Raw genomic sequence first — 10,742 nt, forward strand, 5'->3', positions numbered from 1 at the left:
TCCTGTTGAAGCTGTTCCACTGTGCATAGATAAATAAAAAAGTCATTGGAGCAGGGGGATTGGATCCTAGGTTTCCCACCTCTTAAGTGAGTGCTCTAACCAGGCTATAGAATCATTTTCCTTCTCTCTCTCTTTCACGCCCAATGACTCTTTCATTAAGATCCCTGATCCGGTAGGAGAGCTCTGAACCTGCTTGCTGGATCAAACTCTGCAGGCAAGTGAAGCAGAGGAACGCCTATCTTCCCACGGTTCATTTATCACAGTGCGGCGTCTGGACACTGAGAGTGCAGCTGAAGAGCACAGAGGCAGAAACAGAAGCACTTAAGGAGCTTTTACTACAAAAACTTAGGTGTTGAGTGAGTTTGGGAACTGACAGGGTTCAGTGGCAGCTGAGTGGTGGGTTTGTGAATCCCAGTGAGGCCTAGTTCTGGGATTCAGGTGCCTAAAGTAGCAATTAGGTGCCTAAATCCTTTTGTGAATGTAGCTCTTAGGCTGTAAAATTAAGTTAATAAAATGTCTTTGGTTTTGTGTTATAGCCTGTGTTTTGCAAAATACTTGTGTTTTAGACCAAAGCGTCTAAAATAATATACCACCAACTTCTAAAAGTGTACTTCATAATAAAAATGCCATTGACTTGCTATCCTGTGGGCTGCCTCCATAATCCGAGAGGGATCCAATTGGTAGCTTTGACTTCACTGAATGATGCATCCTGGGGCATCACAAAAATGTAGAAGTTGGCCAGTGTGAATCCAGGGTGCTAAGATGAATCAAGGCGGACATTAGGATTTGTTATGGACTAAATATTCTGACCATGTTTCCTCAAAACTGCCTTAGCATCTTTACAGGTAGAAATATTAGACTTTGGTTATGCAGTAAGTTCTGCACAGGGTTCTGCCTAGATAGAGCTCATGGTGAGACTGGCCTTAGTAGTTAAATTTTTGGAGAGAAGGAATCACTTCTCACATAACTCATTTACCCATGTTTAACTCTCTCTCTTTCACAGCTCCTTCTCAATACTCATTACTGTTTCATGTTGAATAATCATGTTTGCAAAAAGCTCTGAAGTTGTAAAGCAAAATGTATGTGCCTAATAATAGCACACAAGTTCATCCAAGAGTTTTTGAAATGGTTATGAACCCTTGGACTTTAGGGGATAAGCCAACCTCTAATTAATGGGGGCTAGAAAGAAAATTTCCCTGAAGATGTTAATTCTAGTTTTCTTGTATTTCTTTCTGAAGTAGCTGGTACTATGTACTTTCAGAGACAGGATGCAAGACTAGATGGACTGGTCCAGTATGGCAATTCCTATGTTCCTTGTGCTAGTAGTAATCACAGGTGATAGATTATTCTTAGTGGAAACGCAAAACCAATCTGCCTTGGAAACGAAATCACCTCTCACTCCCAGATATTGGTGAAGTCCCTTGCTTTTACTCATCAGGGGAACAGAGGAAGTTTATGCTCTAGCAAAGTGAATAGCAAAGTTCCTCTGATATGTTATCAACTGAATATTAAACTTTAGCTCTGTTATTCAGTTCTACTGCTTTATTTCTGTTTGCCTGGATGATGGACATCTGTTCTTCATTGTAATCCTGTAAATATTGCTAGCTCTCTGGTGCTAAAATATTGATTATGATTTTTTTTCTTAAACGAATTAGTAAAATTACTTCAAATACATTTCACTTGTTGTTCAGGTCTGATCTCTGAGGTTAAGAAATGATCACTTTATAGAACACTGGAAAGCCCACTAATTAGCCTCTTCTGCTTAACAATATATACATTTTTATATATTGTACTTTTTAGGAGCTAGACCAAATAGTGGTATATGAACTGAAGACTGGCGGAGTTTTACTGCATCCAATATTTGGAGGAGGAAAAGAGAAAGACAAGTATGTTTGTTTAAACTATAAGTCATTGTAGGGTGTGTTTTTATGAGGCCATTAATATATACTTTGGGTGTGTTGTGAGGCACAAGGCCAAAGGCTGAAGGACTTCAGCTACCTAAGGCATGTATTAATGGTCTCATAAAGTACATCATGGATGTAGTTTATCACTATTGTTTTATGAATCTCTAATTTTAAAACTTAAAGACAGTTATTTTTATTGAATGTTTTTAATTCTGCTGTAAAAACCAGTTTTCATTACAGGGACAGGAGAGGGAAAGGGAGTTAAAAACTTAATTCCTGTTACTTTTACAATGATTTTTAAACAGCATTAATGGTGAATTTGGTGGTTGGATTTGTTTTTCTTTGCTCTCTTGTTTCTGATACCACTTCTTGTTACATTCACTCTTTTGATGTTGAGCTTTTTGTCCTGTTAATTAGAAAAATGAAACTTAAAAGTAGACCAGCTGTTAAGAGCCATTGAGAAAAGTAGATGGGCTGGGCCATCTGCAGGAATGCTTTTCTGCTTTTGAGTGTATGCACATCCAGATTTTAGTATGGTTTAAAATCAGAACTCATAGCCTCAGAATACCCACTTAATAATTGTACACTGATTTAAAAAAAAAAAAAAACAGAGAAGGAAAGGACTTTCAGAATGAGAACTGGAATGTAACTAACAACCAATTTCCCACCTAGGTGAATCCTCAACCACACAAGGCTGTATGGTTGTTGACAATTACAGAATCAGCTTTCATGTGCATTCCAGGCCATTACTCCACTTTGCCTGCCTGCTCATGTTGGATTTTGCTTTAATTCAGTGCCCTGCTCTTTCACAAATAGCAAATCAGGCAAAGTAATGAGATGGCCTTGCTGCGCATGCCTCTGGAAAACAAGGCATAGCTGGTACATCTAATTTTAGGCCTCCTGGCCTGGTTGATACCTTGTTAAACTCAATTGGGTGTGCTGAGCTAGGACTTGATTTAGTGTTGGGGTTTTTTGTTTTGTTTTGTTTTTGGCTTTTTGTTAGCAGCTAAAAGTATAACAGCAACATATTCTCCACTTCAGAGAAACTGACTTTATATGAGTTGTGTTGGGGAAAGCCACAGAAAAATAGATCAAGTTTTTTAAAAGCCAACAAACTAGAGCTACTACAAAAATGCAAGTAGATTCATATGGTCTCACATTTCTTGGGGTAGGGGATATAAGAAGAAATTCCAAAAAGGACTGAGTGTGTGTGTGTGTGTGTGTGTGTGTGTGTGTGTGAGACACACACACACACACACACACACACACACACACACACACACACACACACACACACACTTATTAGGGGAGCTGGTCAGACTTTAAGTTTGACCACCTGGTTTCCATCCTAGGTCCTCAAAGGATATGGACCCCTGTTACTTACTAAAAATAAATGTGACTTGGTATCAATTGTACACATTATTAAATTTTTTAAACTAAAATCATGAAAACATATCACCAAAGGTAAGCTGTTTATATTAAACTAAAAATAAAATGTTATAAGTATCCAATCAAATAAGTTAAGATCAATATTGGATTGGAGTTAAATCATCAAATTAGTACAAAAACCAGTCAATTGCTATACGTTCTGTAAAAGAGACTAAGAAGGTGGTTGTCTGCATGTTTATAGATCCCAATTAAAGATTTTTACCAAAGTCAATCAAACCAATAATTTAAAGTTTGTTAAATAACTTGTTTTTAGTATTAAGCTACCTACTGTCCTAACCAAAACCTTGAAGCCAATTATAAAACTTTCTTCTCAAACTTCAGTTTTTTATGTTGTGGCTAACCTTTTTCCTCTCCTTCTCTCTCCTCAACAGAGATTATAGTACTAACTTTAGCACAGCAACCTTGATAAACAGAAGTTTAACAAACGCTTATTTACCAGAAATTATAGATGACAAAATCAAGTCTCTCAATACTTTCAGGTTCAAAACACAGGTTAATAACTGTCTTTGAGACAATATTTAGGGCTGTTTAAACTATGAGCACTTTTTCTCTCTGGTACCTTCTTCATGTAAACTTTATGGGTGTGTCGCAATTCTTGTGTCTCTGATGGGTGCCTACTTTTGTCTGGGTGCTGCTAAATCCATAGGGTGTCCCTGCCTGCATAAATGGGAGTCTCTCCAATACTAATTTAAGACACACAGTCTGTGTGCATTTGAAGGAGATGGGGATTCCTGGCTCCCCACTCCACAAGTTCTTTCAGTATAGTTCCTGATTCACTACCTGTGAGAAGGGCAGAGGGTTGGAGCACAGAACATTTCACAGCTAACTTAGGGGCTTACCAAATCTATTCTGCCTGGTTGATATAACGGAGTCTTCTACCTCCTTGTAGGCCCAAGAAATCGGTGAATGATCTTCTTGAGGGCAGTTTCCTTGACGCTTTCCAGGAGATCTGCTTGAAGACTGTAGAGCTATTGTCTGCTCTCTCTCAGAGCTGCCCATCAACTGCCTAGGAATTCCTGCTTTTAAACCTTTATTCCACCCATGACATGACTGATGGAGGAAGGTCCAGCCAGGCCCACAGCAGCTCTCTAACCCCTTATCACTGGCATGTGGTTTATACACCCTGTCGCAGGACGCTCTCACACACATGCATGCACGCAGCCACGCTTTCGCTTTCCCATCTTAAAAATAAAGCAAATAAAAAGGCTGGGGTGTCTTCCTGTTAAATTAGAGGCAAAAAATAGGGACAGGAAAATAAGTTACTTAAGATAACAGGAAGTTTGGGAATTCTTCAGTCCTCACAGTATTCTGTGCTTTTGTAAAGTAGGAGCTGAAACAGCAAACAAGACGCCAGATGATATTCTGCTGGCCCAGCACTACTTGTTAGTGGGCCTCCTTCAGGTGCAGGGAGAGACTGGTCAGAGGCTGCAGTGGCCTGACTTTCCCCAAGGTGAACAGCCTAGGAGATTCTGGAAGGTGAATTTTTCCTCGGATGGATGTTGACCCAAAAGGCGAGGCTTCTAAACCTAGTCCTTGATTCTTAAGGTTTATGAATTTTGCTCACTCTGCCTTGCAGCTCCTCCTTCTCTGCCTCACAAGTCCGGAAAAAACAGGTGCAAGGGCCTACCTTGAAGCCATGCAAGTTTGAATTAGGTCATTGCTGGCGAGCATTAACTTGGGAAAGTTTAAAGCAGCAATTTTAAAATATTTGGTGTTTTTCATATCACAGAGATTGTTGGTCTATGACCAAAAAATAAAATAATAATAATAAAAAATCCAGATATATAAGACCACTTTTGAGGAAGTTGGCCCGATCTCATCTGGGTCGATGAAACTGTCACCAGTTTATGGAAAATTCAATATAAAACACCTATAAAAATAACTAAAGGGAAAAACTCTAGCACAACAAAACCAGTCACTGAACATTAATTCATCAGCCAAACAAAAATAAATTCAGACTTACAAAATTTATCATCTCCAGTTTCTTCTCTGCTAATGGAAAACAGGCAAATGTTCTTATTTTTCTCACGAATAAGGCAATTACAGTAACTTTTCTATTTTTGAACTGGACTATAGATCAGGCAACTTATTTTTAAAAGTTATTTTAAATCTTATCAAGAAGAAGTCCATTTAAAATATAATGTCTGTATGCCATACAAGCTATTCTCCTCACAGGGAGAAGCTGCAGATCATGTGCATTATGATTTTAAACCCAACAGACATTGTGAAATTCAGAATTAGTTATGAGAACTTTTAACTCTGTTTCTTGCTTGTAGATATTATCATATGGCCTTTCCTTATCTGATTATATAGTGAGGCAATGTGATATTTTATTTTCCAAATATTTAATTTGCAAGTATGATTTAATTCAGATTTTTGTTTAAATCCCTCCTCATCTTCAAGGGCAGTGTCAGTGAGGGTGATTAATTAATAAAATGTTCTAACCAAAAAGTACACTGAAAATTTTAGGTCTGTCTCAGAGCAACTTAAAAGCAAGTGAATTTGAAAATATGGTGATTACTGACCACCACTGTTTTGGGACATATGATATACCTTGTATAGGAGATGCCAGTGTGCCTAAGTACTGAAGTTGTTTTTAGGTTTTGCTATGCTTTGATTAGTAAACTTTTATTTGTTTTTAAGTAGTTTAAAAGGATTACATTATTATTTTTTAATTTATTTGTACTATCCCAGCGCTGAGGAGCTCTAGTCATGGACCAGGACCCTGTTGTGTTTGGTGCTGCCCAAAAAGTCTTTTAGTCAATCTTTTTTTCATTTTATTAAAGTATAATAAAATTATATTCTCTTGAAGCATATTGAAACTTCCTCCATGAAAGCATTTTTTATATTGGATCTTGTGTATTTGAACAAACATCAACTTTTCAACCTAAAAATAAATGCAGAACAGTGGACTTAGAAATGGAAGAGACCTCTTATACTAACTTCTGTTGACCAATTAAATTACGTTGTTAATACAGTATGTAGCTTGTTCAGGTTCATTTTAGCTATTTTTGACTGTAAAATCTACCTGAAACAGTGTATAGGATAAGGGAGGGTTTGCTGCATTGTGTAATTCAAGACTAGTGAAATTTTCTTTAGATGTTATGCTTTAAACAAAAACCCTTTTTCTAGCCATTTTACTATCAACAGCCTTGCTGCAGAGATTGGCTTTCAAATGAAACTGAAATAAAATAAGTAATATCCATAGAAGGTCAACTAAGTTGTTCTCATTTGTAGAACAATCAATTGTATGCTTTCCAAATAAATGTTTGTTTAAATATATAGTAATTGCAATCAAATTGCTTTTAAATGAAGGGGGACCCCTCCCCCCCAAAAAAAGCTATGAGCAATTCTCAGTAGTCTGATGACATATACCCTTTCCGCACTGATTTTTATTGATTAAATTCTTACTAGACAACTTCATATTTGTAATATTACTGTATTACTGTAGAAGAAACTGTAGTTTCTTCTAATTTATTCTCTGTACTCCTCTATGTAATATACATGCACCTATCTCTACATTATAAAAATTGTAGACTTTTTCATGAATAAATCCATGATGCATTGTCGTCTTAAATAAGTAGAAACAATATGAATGTATACTGCAATCATCTTGTTACCAGTAACTGTTATGGGCTTTTTGCCATAATATTCAGAACAGAAAATACATAAAATTATTTTGATTTAATTTTTCAGCCCTGCATCACATCTACATTTTTCTATAAAACACCCTCACACGCTCTCCTGGGAATATTACACTATGTTCCAGTGTAAAGCCCATCTTGTTATGAGATTGATAGAAAACAGGATCAGTATGGAGTTCATGCTACAAGTAGGTGTTTAAATTCTTATATGAGGTATATTCAACTTTTTATCTTTAAGTACAATTATGTTCCGTAAGTTACTTTTTAAAAATCATCTTGGGGTTTCATGTTTGCTTGTGTATCAATAACTTCGAGATAAACTGTGCTCATAGTACAGGTAAACTGGATTATAATGCACAGGTTGGTTATTTCCTTCTCAGACATGGCTAGTAATAAAGGTTCTGAACCCAAATTAGCTCCTCAGTGACATCTTCGCAATTTCACTGCCTCCAGTAGACTTACTGCTTGAAACTTAGTAAACAAAATTTTTTTGCACTATAAAGAGAACCAGCAGGATTCTGGCCTGTGTTGGGCTCCTAGCATTATCATAACTAAATAATAATTAAAATACGGCTTCTTTGAAAAGTTAAATACTTGTGAGATTTCAGTTTCTCTTTCTATTTTATGATTTCGTAAGAAAAAATGTGACAATAAAGGGAGACCCAGAACTCTGAAAGCAGTATCACTCTCTAAAGATGTAATTCTCTTAATTGGTATAATGATAAAATATAGGACAAAACATGCAACGCTAATGGTTCTTGTTTAAACTCAAATCACAACAGCCTATACTATGTTCCTTCACACAGTATCCAGATGGTAACTTGTCCTTTGTAGTCCATGTAAAAGAAAACTCAACCCTGATATGCACTTTAAATACAGCAGTTTACTGTCCTGAGGAATAAATTGAGTGACTTGTTTTACAATAGATAGCCTTAGAAGTTAATCTTCTTTTATAGCAAAGTATAATAGAGTTTTTAATAGACTTTGAGTCGTAACACAGTAATGTAGTACATGAGTAGGGCCCTACCAAATTCACGGCCATGAAAAATGCGGCGCGGACTGTGAAATCTGGTCTCCCGCCCATGAAATCTGGTCTTTTGTGTGCTTTTACCCTATGCTATACAGATTTCAAGGGGAAGACCAGCATTTCTCAAATTGGAGGACCTGACCCAAAAGGGAGTTGCGGGGGGGTTGCAAGGTTATTTTAAAGGGGTCACAGTATTGCCACCCTTACTTCTGCGCTGCCTTCAGAGCTGGGCAGCCAGAGAGCGGCGGCAGTTGGCCTGGCACCCAGCTCCGCCAGCAGCAGTATAGAAGTAAGGGTGGCAATACCATACCATGCCACTTCTGTGTGGTTGCCTTCAAAGCTGGGTGGCCAGAGAGTGGCGGCTGCTTACTGAGGGCCCAGCTCTGCAGGCGGCAGCGCAGAAGTAAGGGTAGTAATATCATACCACACCATCTTTACTTCTGCACTGCTGCTGGTGGTGGCTCTGTCTTCAGAGCTGGGCTCCCGGCCAGCAGCTGCCGCTTTCCAGCTGCCCAGCTCTGAAGACAGAGCCACTGCCAGCAGCAGCGCAGAAGTAAGGGTAGCCGTACTGCAACACCCCCTACAATATCTTTGTAACCCCCCTACAACTCCTTTTTGGGTCAGGACCGTAGAATTACAACTCCGTGAAATTTCAGATTTAAATAGCTGAAATCATGAAATTTATGATTTTTAAATTCCTATGACGGTGAAATTGACCAAAATGGACTGAGAATTTGGTAGGGCCCTATACATGAGATATAATCATGAAGAATTTTTTTTATAAAGATGCACATATAACTAGGTAAGTTAGTTATTGGAGAATGCATCCTTAGCTGTAAAAGGGAGGTAAAAAAATCATATGTATTATCATATTTGTGTAAAAGAAAATGATTGCTGTTGATAGTTAACGTCAACTGTAAGCTCTCAAAATATTTATAGTCTTGTGCTTTAGAAATGCTTATAGCTAGATAATAGATACTGAAATACATTTCTGCATTCAACTCCATGTAAATTTATTAGAAAACTGCCTGTTAAAATATGCCTGGTGATGAGTGATGAGCATAGATAGGAAAGGGTGAAATAGTGTGTAACTTCCTTTTGTCCCAGGGCTAAGCATTTTATTTGTCATTAAGATAATGCTGGTACTGCAGCTGCCTTTGAATTAGGCCTAACCTCTTCCCAGCACCATTGTTTTTAGCCCATTGTATCTGCACTCTATCTGCAAATCCCAACTTCAGATAGCGACAATCTAATGAGTTTCTGAAATTCCTTTGTTTTGAAAAGGATCTTTTCTTTCTTTATTTTTTTAAGATAAACATTACAGAACGAGCTGATTGGCATTGACATTGCCTGAAGACAATCAAGATAAAAAATTTATATAATTCAATATTCAAAATATGTAAAATGAATTTTTCTATCATTTTAGGTTTTCAACAAACTGTTGAGTCTGGCCAGCACTGCCTCGTCTCAGAAGTTCCAGTCTCACATGTGGAGTCAGATGCTGGTTTCCACATCTGGATTTTTGAAATCCATCTCTAATGTCTCTGGCAAAGATATCCAGCCTTTAATAAAACAGTGGGTGTATCCTTTTCATTCTAGTTCTGAATTGTTAAAGTGGAGAAGAAATGTAGCTTTTCGTTGGCACTATTAAAGGAATGTGCAGGAAGATATGAAATGCCTAAATTTTTAACAGAGTTAGAAACAAAGGGATTCATATTAAAAATAGGAACAAACTACCTATTTAGATTCCTTTCATAGTGACTTACAGTACGCTGGCTTTTTCTGGGTGCTCTTTGCTTTTCAAGACTGGAAGGAGTTGCAGTATTTGTCAGTTTTACCAGTAGTGAAATTACTATAAAGAAGCTCAAGCACTCTCATGGAATTAAAGGTCATACTATACTACAGAGATCCAGGGGATACTGCCATTAGAAATAAAGTCTGACATGGAAAATGCTATAGTCTGGTGCATTTTCAGATGTGATTTCCAGTAAATCACTGTGGCATAAATTACCTGGGGTGGCAGATTGATAGTACATTTTTTAGATCAATGTGAGCCCTAATACTAGCAGAAATTTGAAAATAAATTGTTTTATCTATTTTCATTGGTATTTTAAATGAACATTTTACGGCTGCAGCAAAATCAGAGAGACAAGGTAGTTGAGGTAATATCTTTATTGGCCCAACTTCTGTTGGTGGAAGGGACAAAGTTGTAAGCTTCACAGAGCTCTTCTTCAGGTTTGGGGATGGTAACCAGAGTGTCTAATCTAAATACAAGTTGGGACAGATTGTTAAGTGTAAGGGGATCACACATGCCATATGGTTGTACTGTTTCAGTAGAGAAAACAAAACTCAATTTTATTCATGTATGTAGGGAATTATTCATTTGTTCTGACTTTTCCCGTAAGTAATATTTTATATAACTCTTAGTGTGTAAAAAGGCCTGAAAGCAAGATTACTATTCCACAGTACTAGAACAATACATAAAAATCAATGTGCACCAAAGAAATTTTAGAATGTACCACATTTCTGGAGTGAAATATTTCATAATGGATAAACACGCATCAAATTTTTTTTATGGGGCATGGTAAGGAAACATCTAATTTATTAATTCTTCTTTCCATACATAGCTATGCAAAAATACTAGTAATCAGTGGAGAATTCCATGAACGTGATCTTTTTTTATAAAGTGGGTAAAGCTGGTAACAAGCTAATAACAGG

General features: G+C 37.2%; 1 protein-coding gene across 1 annotated transcript in view; it reads left to right on the forward strand.

Annotated features, from left to right (window-relative positions):
- Positions 1 to 10,742, forward strand: part of TAF2 (TATA-box binding protein associated factor 2) — a 92,710-nt gene that overhangs the window by 28,740 nt on the left and 53,228 nt on the right. Inside the window, exons 9-11 of the mRNA XM_065397709.1 lie at positions 1,801 to 1,886; positions 7,050 to 7,185; positions 9,451 to 9,605. Coding sequence (XP_065253781.1) covers positions 1,801 to 1,886; positions 7,050 to 7,185; positions 9,451 to 9,605 — 377 coding nt within the window. The remainder of the gene's footprint in view (positions 1 to 1,800; positions 1,887 to 7,049; positions 7,186 to 9,450; positions 9,606 to 10,742) is intronic.

The sequence above is a fragment of the Emys orbicularis genome, chromosome 2 (assembly GCF_028017835.1).
Source record: "Emys orbicularis isolate rEmyOrb1 chromosome 2, rEmyOrb1.hap1, whole genome shotgun sequence".
Classification (NCBI taxonomy): domain Eukaryota; kingdom Metazoa; phylum Chordata; order Testudines; family Emydidae; genus Emys; species Emys orbicularis.